The sequence below is a fragment of the Hevea brasiliensis genome, chromosome 7, assembly GCF_030052815.1.
Source record: "Hevea brasiliensis isolate MT/VB/25A 57/8 chromosome 7, ASM3005281v1, whole genome shotgun sequence".
Lineage (NCBI taxonomy): Eukaryota > Viridiplantae > Streptophyta > Magnoliopsida > Malpighiales > Euphorbiaceae > Hevea > Hevea brasiliensis.
The window spans coordinates 95,908,684-95,923,786 of NC_079499.1; the positions used below are offsets into that span (position 1 = coordinate 95,908,684).

A 15,103-nucleotide genomic window follows, 5' to 3' on the forward strand; every position below is an offset into this window, starting at 1 on the left:
CGTTGCAGAACTCATTTGAACGTTACAGATACGAATTTCAAGAAAATAGCCGTTATTTTGTCGTTTTCTGCGATGTTGTGCAGAGTTGAAACAGTTAGCGTACTTGAGAAAATAGCAAACCAGTTAGCATACTAAAATCAGTAGCAAACCAGTTAGCATACCAGGAAAACTTTTCTGCATAACTTTCAAAACTATAAAACTTTACACCAAATCATAGTCAAATACTTTTTAGGCCAGTAATGATATTTAAAAAGAAAATCTTTTGAGGGATTAAAAATAAGCATCATTGACTTTTACTCCTCAATTCTTTTCACAAGAAATCCTAAGAAATAAAACTAACTTCTATACTAGATGTACCTTCAAATCTGATTTTCAATGCAGCGTTGGAAGGTAACCTTTTCTTCTTTTATCTCTTTTGCTTCGTCTTGTGTTATCCTTAGAATGTCATCTTTTCTTCATAAGGACCAATCCATCATAAAATCCTTTTGTCCTTCTTCTTTGAGATACACAACACTAAAAACAATGTTAGTTTGATTCTAGTTGAGTTTTGGTATCATCAAAATCTATCTGTTCCTCTAGCCGAGAAAGTGAAAGAAAAGGAGAAAGAGAAAGAAAAAGAGGAAGAAGAAGAAACAGAAGAGGAAGAGGAAGAAGAAACAGAAGAAGAAGAGAAAGAAACAGATGAAAAAGAAGAGAAAGAGGAAGAAAAGGAGGAAGAGGAAGAAGCTGAAGCAGAAAAAGATGAAGATGAATCTGATGATGAGAATGGTACTGGAGGCAGCAAAGAGGGAAGTGGAAAAGATAAGAGTGACTCAGAGTCTGAAGCAGAACCAGAGACACCTGCTCCTGCTGCTCCTGCAAAAGGAAAGGGTAAAACAGCTCAACAAGAACAAAGACGCAAACAGAAAGAGGAAACTGGTAAACCCACTGGCAAAAAGACTAAAACTGGCAAAAGTCTGCGGTGAGTGCAGTACTCCGAGTTAGCAATGGGCCTATTGTTCCTTTGACACCGAATCGAATTGGTCACGCAATTCTTCAAACTTTGAGTGACAAACCTGTCAAGCCCAAAAAGTTGAAAATGGGTGCTCCAAAACCAATCAGAAGAAGTTCTAGGCTGAAAGGATGAACTGAATTTTAATTGAATTTTGTCTAACATGCATTCATTAGTTTGCTACTAAGTCTGCTACTATTGGTTTTTCTGAACATTAAATTAGTTTGCTATATCATTTACTATTTTATTTGTTTATTCAACGCACTTAAACTGAATTTTGACTTATTCACACATGCATGATTTCTCCCATATTCTTTTGATGCTGACAAAAAGGGGGAGAAAAGTAATGAATGGTAATCTTGATACTTGATATAGTTTGTGATTAATGGTGCATGATATAGTTTGTGAATAGCATATTGTTGATATAATTTTATGGTGTGCATATTGTTGATATCACTTGTGAATGATATATACAATTTGTGATTAGTGTGTATATTGTGCATATTTAGTTAGTATCTTTAGTCACACTTGACTCCTTAAGAAAATGCTTATGGATGTTTTATTGAAATTATTAAGGGGGAGTTATTTGTGATTAATTGTTGATATAAGCACATACATAGGGGGAGTTATTCTCACATACACATTCATACACATACTCACACTTATTGACATTTACTTGGTGATTCAATTGAGTTTTGTCATCATCAAAAAGGGGGAGATTGTTGACCCCACAAGCTCAAAGGAGCATAGATTTTGATGATACCAAAACTCAACTAGAATCAAACTAACATTGTTTTTAGTGTTGTGTATCTCAAAGAAGAAGGACAAAAGGATTTTATGATGGATTGGTCCTTATGAAGAAAAGATGACATTCTAAGGATAACACAAGACGAAGCAAAGAGATAAAAGAAGAAAGGTTACCTTCCAGTCGCATTTAAAATCAGATTTGAAGGTACATCTAGTATAGAAGTTAGTTTTATTTCTTAGGATTTCTTGTGAAAAGAATTGAGGAGTAAAAGTCAATGATGCTTATTTTTAATCCCTCAAAAGATTTTCACAAGAAATCCTAAGAAATAAAACTAACTTCTATACTAGATGTACCTTCAAATTTGATTTTCAATGCAGCCTTGGAAGGTAACCTTTTCTTCTTTTATCTCTTTTGCTTCGTCTTGTGTTATCCTTAGAATGTCATCTTTTCTTCATAAGGACCAATCCATCATAAAATCCTTTTGTCCTTCTTCTTTGAGATACACAACACTAAAAACAATGTTAGTTTGATTCTAGTTGAGTTTTGGTATCATCAAAATCTATGCTCCTTTGAGCTTGTGGGGTCAACACTTGGGGATTTACATGCTTTATGCAATTCAAAAAGCTTTGTAGTTTGGTCCAGCTCAATCTGTCCTCCTTGACCACATCAAATGGAGTGCTTAAGCTTTACATTTTGTCCTTCTCCTCCAGGGATTGTAAGAAGTAGAGGTGAGCAATCGGTTCAAATCGAATCAAACCGAATAAAATTATAAAAATTAAATCGTCAATTTTAGAAATAGAACCGAATCGAAATTGGTAAAAAATCGAATCGAACCGAACCGTTTTATTTTGATTCGATTTGGTTTAAATCGATCGGTTTGATTTTTGATTGATTTTTTAATTTAGACTTGATTTTCAAGTTATTTGGTCTAATTTTAACTTTGATTTGAACTTAATAACCATTAATCAATGAAATTAAACAATTAATATATATAAAATTAAATATAATTCATAAATTTTTCATAAAAATAAATTAATTCAAAAATCAATTCGGTTCAATTTGACTATATAAATCACTATTCGGTTCGGTTTAATCGATTTTTTCTCTTCAAAACCAAACCAAACCGAAATAACCGAAATTTTTATAAATTAAAATCGAACCGAATCGATTTAATTTTAAAACCGAATCGATTGAACTAAATTGACTCTGTTCGATTCGATTTTTCGATTTGAATCGAATTCTGCTCAACCCTAGTAAGAAGGTTGCTTATCATCTTGTATCAGGTGCTTTAATGGCAATGATGCTTAATTCAAATTTTTGTTTTTTTTTTTTTCAATTGATTGCTTGTGAATTGTATCCATGTAAAAATTCAATTCAAAGTCTTCAATATTTTTTTTAAAACTGACTCAAAGTCTTCTATCATTAAATTTTTTGAATTGGTCAATTGTGATTTGTGATGAAAAGACTCATCCATATAGTCACAAAGCTTTTTTTTTTTTTAACAAATGTTTAGAAATAAAAAAAAATACAAGTTGGGATATTATTATTATTATTATTATTAATTGATGCTTAATTATTTTTTAATTTAAAATAATTTAATTCTAAGTTTTATTTTATTAAAAAAACAGTTTTATATTTAAATAATTATATAAAATCCAGTGGGCTAGTACACAAAAACAAACGGCCAGTTGGCAGGCAGCTAAATCCCTGTATATTCCTGACCAGTTCTGAACCAATAATTACGAAATCCACTTTCAATATCTCACTAAATTCCCGCCAGACTCCCATTCACTCCTTCACCAGAACTTTCGGCTGCTTTGGATTCACTGCCCACCATAAACCTACTCATCACTATTGCCTCAACCCCGACTTAGACTTTCCTTTTCTCTTCTCTGTTTCCTGTTGCAGATCATCCATCCATGAAACCCAAACCCGCTAAACCAAAATGGAACTTCAACCCAAAGCTAGGGTTCACTTCTGTCTTTCTTTCTTGCTCCTTCTTCTTCGTCGCTGGTCTTTTTGCCTCCGATCTCATTTCTCAGGTATAATTTCTTTTTTTAGTTTAAAAAAAAATTATTTGTGCTTAGATTTCTGATTTATCTGCTTGTCCATGGTAGGATTTCTCTGGAGCTAGGCAGAGAGCAAGGCAGCTCCAATCGCTCAAAGAGGAGATTATTGACTATGATTTGTTGACTCCAGGAATGACTGGAGACGATTCTATTACTTTGATTCCATTTCAGGTCCCTCTTCTTTTTTGTTTTTTTTAATATATTGGTTTAGCAGAGATCAGTGTTGAAAATCTTGTTGGTACTTTGCAGGTCTTGAGCTGGAAACCGCGTGCTTTGTATTTTCCTAATTTTGCAACTGCTGAGCAATGTGAACGCATAATTAATATGGCAAAGCCAAGCCTTAAACCCTCCACTTTGGCATTAAGGAAGGGAGAAACGGAGGATAACACAAAAGGAATCAGAACCAGGTTTTTATTTTATATATGCTTGTGTAACTTCCTGCATTTCAATAAGGAACACTTTGAATAGATTGAGAGAATCGTTTAATGACTTGAATTTTATGCATATGGTTATAATGTTTATCCCCGTTTTAGCTATGTTCATGTTGAATACGCCTTAAAATTGGTAGAATTTATTGCTATCGGATTGATTGCATCCAGCAATGTTGGCCATGGATCTATATATCTTTACATGTGAATAATTCTAAGAAAGATTGATTTTGTTTTGAGATTTTATATTGTTAGATTATTGCTTACCTTTCCTTTTTCAAACAGCTCTGGTATGTTTATTAGTGCTTCTGAAGACAACACTGGGGTCTTGGATGCTATTGAGGAAAAAATTGCTAGAGCCACAATGCTTCCCAGGGTCCATGGAGAGGTATTGTTCACACCTCTATCTTCACCCTGATACTTGCATACATTTTCCACCTGCACCTTGTTATTTTCCTATTTCCTGATAATAGAATATATATTACTATCTGAATATGACAGAGCAGTTGTCTCATCAAGAGCCTTGAACGAAGCTTGTTGTTGTGGTCCAAACAAGAGAAATTGACAATTTCTAAGTAACTAAGAATATTCTCCAAAAAAAAATTATTCATGTATAATTCACTTGTCCATGAGGGAAAATGATTTTGAAATTTTATATATGTATAATCCCAGATACATTCTCTCAAATTTGTCTCTTGCCTTTTCCTGCTCCTTTATGGGCTGTCCATAAGCAAATGAAAGTTGTTAGCATAAAAGATGAGATGTGGAAAATCTAGGGGTGAGAAGAGATACAACACCCCTGGTAAACGTGTGTAATTTGGAGATTACCATTGCAGTGGTTCAGTTGGTTTTGCAACTTCAATCTAATGTGTTCTATGTTCTAATCTTTATATTCATTATTTCTGCTGCCGTTGCTTTCCCCAGCCATTCATTGTTCAAACCCTTCTAATGAATGAATCCTCTTCATAGTTATGTTCATGTCAAAGAATTATAATATGCTAATATCCAACTTTTTCAACTTTAAAACAATTATCACCTCTCAAACAATTATTTTATTGAATTTTGTAATCTATTTGCGTTGAATTAGTGAACCTTTTATTTCAGGGCAATTTTAAAATTGTCTGAGGATTGCACCATGTTTCAGGCATTCAATGTCTTGCGCTATGAGATTGGGCAAAAGTATAATTCTCATTATGATGCATTCAATCCTGCAGAGTATGGCCCACAGAAGAGCCAAAGGGTAAATCTCATGCAAAAAACATATATGTTCTTTTTACTTTATTTTATTCCATGTAGTTTTGTGTAATTCATGCTACATGCATACGAATACGAACATCCACACAATCTCATTGTTTCACTTTTCTTTATTTTACAATAACATGGTTTTTATATAGAGATGATAAATCTCTGGTCTGTAAATCATTTGGAAACCAATTACATCTTATTGTCATCAAACCAAGTCAAATAGCTGCTGAAATGTTTCACCCGAAAGAAACATGTGCCATAAAACATGAAACAGTTTTATTTGGATGGAATTGTGAAATGCGTGATCTTAGTCTTATCATATGCCAATCTTGTAGATATCTAATCATCCCTATTGGTCTTTTAAGTCATAATTTGCTCATATGATTCCTGCATGTGAATTTTTGCAACATGATGATGGCTGAGTAATGCATGCATACAACACAGAACACACTTGGGCAATCCCTTTAGAAAGGAAAATGAATAAATGATGCTCTTCTGTGTTGAAAATGTAGTTTTCTCAATTGATATTTTGAAACAATGGCATTTGGGATGCTTACTAAATGTAGTGTGTTTTTATGAACATACCGATAGGAAAACCCTTGGGGTAATGTATAATTGACCATTCTGAAGAGTGAAACACCTGTTCTCCAAGTTATGCCACAACGAAAAATCACTTTCTATTGTTCTTATAAAGTTATTATATTTGGTTCCAAATTTTCAAAATCAAATTCTTTATGTTAGTTCTTTTTTATGATTCACTGCTAAGCTATACGTGGGGAGAGCTCCCCTTCTCATAACTCTTCACTCCTCCACTCAACCTGAGTCTAGTCCTAACAAGATTTGAACCTGAGAATTTTTAATGGAAATTCCAATTTTGAACTACTGGATGTCCCCTTGGACATATCCTAATAGTTATCCTTTATATTACTAAGTGCATGTATTCATCTCTGACAAGATTGATAATCATTGTGCATAGTTTGAAAAAGAAAAATGAAATTAAACTAAATGTCTAATAGAAGTCTTCCATACTTGACATTTCAGCAATTACTTCATTTTCTATGAAGAACTGTCAACTTTGAGTCTCCGAAATTGCTGCAAAATTTGAAAAAAGAAAATGAAATGATGCAAGACATGGGATCTTGAAAGCCTAAATGGTCTCCTATTGTCAGTCAAAAAGTGCAATATCTGTGATTAGAGCCAACTTTTCATACATAAATTCTTGATTAGGATCATTATAAAGACAAAAGTTTTAAGTAATTCTAAACCTGTTTGATTGACTCCTATGCAGGTTGCTTCTTTCTTGTTATATTTATCTGATGTAGAAGAAGGTGCGGAGACCATGTTTCCATTTGAGGTAAGATCAAGAACTCTTTCTTCACTTCCTTTATGTTGGTCATATACTTATTGCTTTATAGATGTAGACATTCAACTAGACTTTGTTGTGCAGAATGGCTTGGAGATTGATGAAAATTATGACTTTCAAAAGTGTATTGGTTTGCAAGTGAAACCACGCCAAGGGGATGGACTCTTATTCTATTCGCTTTTCCCAAATAATACAATCGATCCAGTAAGTGTTTCCTAACTCTGTAAGTTTAGCCTGAATATCGCACCACGTAGAGTACATGAAAGCCAACAACTGCAGAATAAGTCTATATCAGAGATTATCTCAAAAACAGAGAGAGACCAATAATAAATTCCCCAAAATGGAGATCACCAATAACTTTTACCCCCATTGTAGTATAACTTGGTATTTTGATCAGGTAAATTCATGGGCTATGATATGTAGGGCAATTGCAAAATTTAATGATCAAGGCCGAGCATTGTTTTGGACCTATAGAACTGTAGTGTTCCTAATTGGTTCTCTTGGTTATGTGTGTTGGATTGCTTTGGCAGACATCACTGCACGGGAGCTGTCCGGTAATCAAAGGCGAGAAATGGGTGGCTACAAAGTGGATTAGAGATCAAGAACTAGACGAATAGAATACTTGTACATGCCATCGGTGCAATGTTCAAGAGGTGTTGCTTTTTATTGGACGTCGGCAAAAAAACAAAGAAAAAACAATTCGAGCAGCTACCATTTACCTTTTTTTTTAGTATAATTTTCGTAGTAATCGACAATAACAGGTCTCAGTTGATTGGGTGTATCAGAATTAATTTTAGCCAAATATAGCAACTTTGCCCCAAGACGAACCTTCCAAAAAAGAAGGCTGCCATTAAAATAATTCGAAATGAAATCGCGATCAATCACACAATGGAAAAGAACCATGTAACTTTTAATACAAAATTTTCATTAAAAAAAAAAATGAATGTTAGGGAAATTGTAATCCAAGATTTGTGCTAAATATGCTGTCGAAGAATGAACATTGAACAAAAATTCTCCCGTGCGTTGCTCTCAGTTTGCTCACAATGCGTATTCAGCTTGGACTAGCAGCGCCCTTTCTTTCTTGGTTATGTATACATGAGATTGGACCTGCACATATAGAGTAGAGTAATTGATCTACGGCCCTTAATGATTATATCAGTCAATTGTCAGGCACGGTTGCTAAGCTATGAAGTTTGCCCCAGAAGCATACAATAAGTTTTAGCAATGAAACCCCGAGCACCAGCAGATATTTCTGAAATTATTCAAAGTTTACGGTGCTGTTATTTGTTATGTACTTCCCAAAACCAGGAAAATGGAAATCAATACCTCTTTCTTTTTTATTAGATTTGCTCTGGTCTTGAGGGCACACAATCTCTCTCCTTCACCTCACTTGACCATCTAAGTTAGATGACAGACGCCCAATTTCATCAACTCAATTTCTGAAATCGGTGGAGTTGTTGATATTACAACTTGTGCCAGTTCTGGTATGGTTGCTTCCCCCATCCCTTCAACAAATGCATGCAGCCAGCTGCCACGAAGAGTCCAAGAGCAGCTAATGCAATCATAGTCGAATTCTCAATTTTCTGATAATAGCCTCTCTGAAATACGGAAAAGATTGCAAATAAGTCTATCATACAGCAGTATGTTCATATGAAGACGATAATTTAAACCAAAAACAGATGAGTGCAACAGAGCACACAATTACATGGCTACAATTAAAAGCCAGCTAAATGACACAAGGGCATGCCAGCAGTTGTCAACGTGAAAAATGATAAGGTAACGAAAGACCAAAAACCAGGTGTAACCCTGAAACATCACCAAGCAAATGGGCCAAACTAGAGTTAGCAGATCCAACAGCTCCTTCTTATGGTTATTGTTTTAAAAACCATGAATATGTAATGGGAAAACACTTCACCTCTTAAGTTCTCTTGGACAAGCTGACAACAATTAGTCAACTCTATTTCTATTTCTTTTTCCCCCCTCAACTTCTAGAAAGTCATCATGGGGCCATCAATGCTGGCTCAAATAGAACCACATCACAGCACTCTTTTCACATCCTCAAGTAATCTAGGGTGAAGAAAAGCATGCATTATGAACAATTTGAATGCTATATTTATAATAGAAATATTTCTTCCATTAATGAAGATATCCAGAGGACCACAGCAAACATTTCTTCATTCAAGTAATCATCAGCCTACCAATGATGGCCAATGCATGTTGCTATTCTGGAACAGATGCTTAAGTCCCATGTGCTCAAGAAATCTGAGTAACAGAAACTTACTTGCATCAGCCAAAACAGAATAGCTGCATTTGCAGGAGCTAGAGAAAGGCTTATCATTCCTCCACGCAATTCATTTGGCACATGCCTATGCATAAAGAAGTGGAAACCCAATTAAAAACCACTTGATAGAGTCACCACTAGTTACAATAAGATAAAATGAGATAGCACATTTCATTGTACATGGTCCTCAGTCTTGCGAGTGAAGGTATAATTAGACCTACTCCAGCATGGAATAAACAAAACAGTGATACTAACACTCCAATTTCCTGCATTTCAGAGATAAACATCATGAACTTGTGAAGATCTAGTACAAGAACCAAAATGAATATATATCTACCAGAGATGCAACAATGAATACCTGATAATCATAAGCCACAATTGACAAGGTGAACCCTAGAACAATGAATGCATACACTAGGCAATCCTCAGTTCTAATTGATGATGGACCACTCAAAAGCCAGGGAAATACTGTGCTTCCCAGCATTCTTGCTCCCAGCAAGCATGGATGTATCAGCCCTAGAGACACTTCTCGTCCATCAGCCTAAACTCACATGCAATAAAAAATATCGCATATTGTTGCTGATTAAAATTGATTTCTTGGTGATTCATGAATCATCTGTTAATAGCAGTAATTTCAAAAATTCTACAAGAAAATACAGGAAGAATATATGTATCATTTTATAGAAAAGACCTACTCTACTCTGAACTCAAATTAATGTATGTTCTTGGCTATGTAATCACAAATTTAAAAGAGTTGTCAATTTAGAGTCACTAAAAATATAACTATATAAACTTGCCTTCCAACTGCAAACAACAAACCAGTATGCATGTTCATGTTAGACAGATCAACAGTTTCTGGCAAATCTTCTTGTATATTATTGAGTCAAACTGTTTATAGATTTGCCAAATAGGAAATACCCTAGGAGAGGAGGAAAAAGAAATAAAGAGAGAGAATAAGAAAACTCATCCTATAGCATAAGATTTATATATTCACCAACATATGTATTTGTCTTGCATTTTATTTCAATCATAAAGCACTGTGGCTTATGCTTATGGGGAGGGAATATTGCCTCTGTACCATGTCAAAGTGCAATTAAAAGTTTTAACATATCATTGACTTTTAATGCATCATGTTTGTATCATTTACCCAAGGAATTTATTATATCTTAAACTAGGTGGATTTTATGGTTACTTAGTTTAAAACAAAAGTAACAAAGAAATTCTAATTTTACAAAATATTTTATCACATGTTTACATAAAGTGATGCTTATTTTTTATAAAGTAATCATTTCAATATATATATATATATATATATATATATATATATTAGATTAAAGAAAAACTATGATACTTCATTGAAAAATAAACATATATATAAATAATTTTTTTATAAAATCAATACAATAAAATATTTTTTTTAAATTAATAACAATGAATGGAATTATTTACATTCGACAATTAAAAAAATAAATAACACAATTCATTATTACTAATTTAAAATAATGTTTTATTATTGATTAATAAAAAAATGTTAAAATTATATATACTTATTTTCTGTGAAGTATCATCATTTTTTGGTTAAACCTAATATGCTTTTTTATGAAATAATTGCTTTATGAAAACTAAATGTTGCTTTATGTAAAATTTATTAGAAAATATACAAATTTCGTAATGTTTGATTTATTTATTTTTTATTTATAAAACAAAGTAATCTTACTTTGTTTTAAACAAAGTAACCATAGAAATTACCCTTAATAGATTATGTCAGATGTCTATATTTAAATGTTGAAATCAACATTTTGAAAGATCAGGTAGATACATAAAAAGCCAATTGATCAACGGGGGAAAAATAATTCCAGGATGATAAGGAGGAAACTCAGATATCAGAAACCAATAGTGAAAGCATTTAACAATCTTTTATATAAACAAACAAGTGATCTACCACCAATGTTGGGGCCCACATAATCCAGAAGACAGCAATAGAGAACTGAAGGCAAGCGTGTGCACATCCCAGTAGCCACATTCGTTTATCTGGTGGATATTAGAAGATCACCAACAATGAGAACTGAGAAGAACACTCTCATTATATTATTACAGCATAAAAGAAGAATAAAACCGAATGCATATTAAAGTAAACTTTCCCTGGCTCTATCTTTAACAACATCAATACATCTTGAAAATTTTCTTGAAACATATGACCATCAATATGTCCATGTTGATCAAAACACGTACAAATGTAAAATTGATCAAGGCAGTTCCAACAGTGCAAAGTTTGAAAGTTTTTTATGTTTAGTAAAAAGGTTATGGTCAATTATAAATGATGCAATTTGCTAAGCATACTGCACAACAATGAGAATTAAAAAATTAGAACTGTCAGAAAACAGATGCTTAAATACAAATAGTCATTAAAAAAAAAATTGAAAGTCATGTCACACTGAGACTTTTTACTGAATAACCACATATCAATCCTACTAGAGTAATGTCACGATTAAATCAATCCTTTGAACTGCAGGTAAAAATGTCCATGTTTTCATTTATAATAAAAATAAAAAATCCCAAAGTCAGCTACAAACTAGCACAAATGGTTCAACCTTTGGAAGTTTTCTTCTGATCTTATTAATGTAAAGCAGCAATGAGGAGGCATAATCTAGTTAAGCTGTATGAAAAGAGTGTAAGTGAACAGAAAAGGGTTACCATTGGAAAGATAATTAATAACCTAGAACCCTTCACAACAGGGAAAAGCAATAGTAGATCAAAGAAAAATTATAAGTTAAACCATCAATTATAGCTTTTAAAGTGCAGTATTAAGTAAAACAGAATGCATAATCCTTCTTTAGGTTTACAGTAAAATGGTTTTAGTAAAGACATTCAATTTTCTTAATCTAAATAACTGCAGTACCTCAATATGGTACAATGCATGCACCATTACTGAAAAAATTTTAGATTTAAATGTTGAAACACAATTAACTGTTTGCATCAATTAAAACCAGGAACTGTCATGAAAAAATATAAAATCTTACCAGTAAAGATATGTCTGTAAGATACCCTATAATCTTTAATGGCAGCATCTTGTGTGGTTTCTTTCCATCCTTTGTTGACATAGACGATACCTATCATTGCCAGAAAGATGGCTGCAGTGTAACAAGATGCAAAGCCTTTTTCCAGATTACTACCCAACAGCCAATTTGCAAGCACCTGGCTTCCAATTAATGATGCTGACTCAAAGAAAGTCATTAACCAAAATGTGTCACTCAAAGTATCTTGTCCATGTCCTTGCTGCAACACGTAAGTCCAAGAATTCATTCAATTTATTCACAGCAGCAAATCGTGCTACTAATTTTCATAGTGAAAGGACAAATAAAACTCAGGAAAATCAGTTGATAGATAAAAATAAAAACTAAATTTGGATCCTTATCAATTTTTTTTTTTTTAAAGGAACTTGTAAAGACAAGGCCTGAAGCAATATGCAATGTGAGAATAAGGGACAAAAAATTTGCTAACACAAACCTTTTCATTTTCGACAACTACCCATGCCTCGAAACTGAAAGAAAATATTGAGGTGGCAAGGGATAAACATGTACTTGCTAACCAGACGCTAGGATGTGGCATAATCCTCTTCCATATGCCAACAAAGAGGTGTAGGATGCAAAAGATCAAACAAGATTTCTTGTGACCTCTACAGCGAAATATGCCATTGCGATAATTAGTTTTGTTAGAATTTATGGTACTTTAATCCATAAATGAGAAGAAAATTTATATGAGAATTTCATATTCCAATCATAACAAATTATTGGGCAAAAGATCTAGAAATTAAACACAGTCTAGCTATTAGATATCGAGCGAGAAGTTAGTTTTGCTTACACTAAATCAGAGATCATCCCTAAAAAGGTACCAACAAGAAGAGCAGCACCATATCCAACACAGAGAGACGTCATGATTTGCTCCTTATTAACTCCATATTTAGCCAATTCAAACTCTCCAAACACGGACCACAGCCCTTCCATGACTACCAAGAACGACAATTAAAAAAAAAAAAATCAGATAAGCAACCGAATCAAAGCCAATGCGTGTGCAATTAGGCGAAGCATAGGTGACTGACCTGAAGCGAGAGAGAAGAAAAAGAGGAACTTTCGCTGGAAACGAAGGAAAGAAGAAGAAGAAGAAGAAGAGATGCCATGATCGAAGGGAGATTGAGATTTGTTGATGCTATTGTTGGTTCTTGAGGCATGTGGGAAGAGAGCGATAGAGAAGAAGCAACAGATGAAAATGAAGAGATACAGAGAGGGATTGGGTTCCCAAATGGAGGCGTCGATGACCACTGCCATTTTTAAGATGTAGTGCACAGATCTGGAAATTTAGGATTTTGTTCTTAGATTGGTAAAGACGTGCATTTCAAGCTCATTGAAGAAGAAACTCAACTGTTAACTGAACCCAACCGAAGCTTGGTACTTGGTGCCTAGGAGGATTCCTTAAAAACGGTGCGTTAGACTACTCCAGTTCTAGTTCTAGTGACCGTACTCGAAATTAATTAAAAATTTTAAATATTTGATGGCCCATTTTAGTCAGAAAATAAAGAAAAATAGTAATTTAACTCATCGAGCGCTGGTTATTTAAATTGATTTTGAACTGATAATATCAATATTTAAATTTATTTTTAATAGGAGTAAAATTATTATAAACTATACATGCATGTCCCATTTTAAGCTTGAATAACTAATTTTTTATTTTAATTTGTAAATTAATTTTATTAAATATTTTATTATGTTATTATTATTTAATTTTAAAATTTCATTACATACTCTTATTTCATTATTATTAATAATTACTCTATTGCATATGATAAAAATAGTGCTTATTGGATGGCTGTGCGCGATTCGATTACAATTGAAATTTGTAATTTGTAATTATTATTATATGCAAATCGAGGGAATTAATATGTTATAACTGACACAAGAATTAGGTATTTTGATTAATCACTTTTTTAATATAAAGTGTATTTTATTATATATAAACTAGTTATTAATTTATTTATTTATTTTTTTATATATATTAGCAAAAAATTTAGTCAATATATTAATTTGTGCACCAATGTATATCAATTTAGTAGTATTTAATTTGAAACGAAATAATCAATTGAATTAAAATTTTTAATCAATATTTTGCTTATTTAGTAATTTTAATTTAGTTCCACCGATTTTTTATCAAAATTAAATAGACTGATTTTTAAAAAAAAAAATAAAAAACAACCAATCTTAATTACCGAATAAGGAAAATATTAATCCAAAATTTTAATATAATCGATTATTTCAATTTAAATCAAGTACTACTAAATTAACATATATTATTAAAATAACATTATTAAGTTAAGCATTATGTAATGCTAGTAATTAAATTTATAGTTAAAAAAATAAATTAAAATAAAATTTAAAGCTTAGTTACATCTTATCTAATAAAATCAATTTCACTTTTAAAATAAATTTCAAAAATTTATATTTTTAAATTGTAAAAGTTTTTCATTAATGGTGGATATTGTTGTCAAAAATTTTAGATATTAGTTTGAGTCATTAATTTTCATAATATATATACACACACATATAAAGAAATTTTTTTTTTAAGTGTAATTAAAATGTCAAGCATGCAAATAAAATCTCATAAAGATAATTTCATTACAATGCCCTTTAATCGATAGAGATGAGAGTATAAAACTAATTTGAGACACATATTACATGAGAAAATAACTATCAATAATGCATTTAGGCCTTGTTCGATAACAGTTTTTAATGTAACGTTTAGTGTTTTGATTATAGTCAAAATTCTATCTCTTTAATGTTTAAAGGTTGAGGGAATGGTCCATAAAAAGATACATTTTAAATGTTAAGAGAGCGTTCTGACCAGTATTAATAAGATGGTACCACTATTTTTATATTTAACAGCTAATCCAATAGTTATTTTTATCAAACACTTATGCTTTAAATCAC

General features: G+C 32.3%; 2 protein-coding genes across 4 annotated transcripts; one reads left to right on the plus strand and one right to left on the minus strand.

Moving 5' to 3' along the window:
- The first annotated feature begins 3,473 nt into the window (after nt 1–3,473).
- On the plus strand, nt 3,474–7,665 carry LOC110665134 (probable prolyl 4-hydroxylase 9). 2 transcript variants are annotated; one of them, XM_021825134.2, is made up of 8 exons: nt 3,475–3,781; nt 3,857–3,979; nt 4,058–4,215; nt 4,522–4,624; nt 5,381–5,476; nt 6,770–6,835; nt 6,929–7,048; nt 7,375–7,665. In XM_021825134.2, exons 1-8 carry the CDS (start codon nt 3,659–3,661, stop codon nt 7,459–7,461), a joined length of 876 nt encoding a protein of 291 aa, XP_021680826.2. In that variant the 5' UTR covers nt 3,475–3,658; the 3' UTR covers nt 7,462–7,665. The 2 variants fall into 2 exon arrangements, with proteins under 2 accessions (XP_021680827.2, XP_021680826.2); XM_021825135.2 differs by lacking the exon at nt 6,770–6,835 and having other exon boundaries at nt 3,474–3,781.
- LOC110665133 (uncharacterized) lies at nt 7,656–13,584 on the minus strand. Of its 2 annotated transcripts, none has more exons than XM_021825131.2 (10): nt 13,225–13,584; nt 12,987–13,131; nt 12,633–12,801; nt 12,146–12,401; nt 11,068–11,156; nt 9,484–9,666; nt 9,306–9,391; nt 9,126–9,210; nt 8,171–8,442; nt 7,656–7,951 (listed from the first exon to the last, which is right to left on the minus strand). In XM_021825131.2, exons 1-9 carry the CDS (start codon nt 13,448–13,450, stop codon nt 8,308–8,310), a joined length of 1,374 nt encoding a protein of 457 aa, XP_021680823.2. In that variant the 5' UTR covers nt 13,451–13,584; the 3' UTR covers nt 7,656–7,951; nt 8,171–8,307. The 2 variants fall into 2 exon arrangements, with proteins under 2 accessions (XP_021680823.2, XP_021680822.2); XM_021825130.2 differs by having other exon boundaries at nt 9,294–9,391.
- Nucleotides 13,585–15,103: the final 1,519 nt, after the last annotated feature.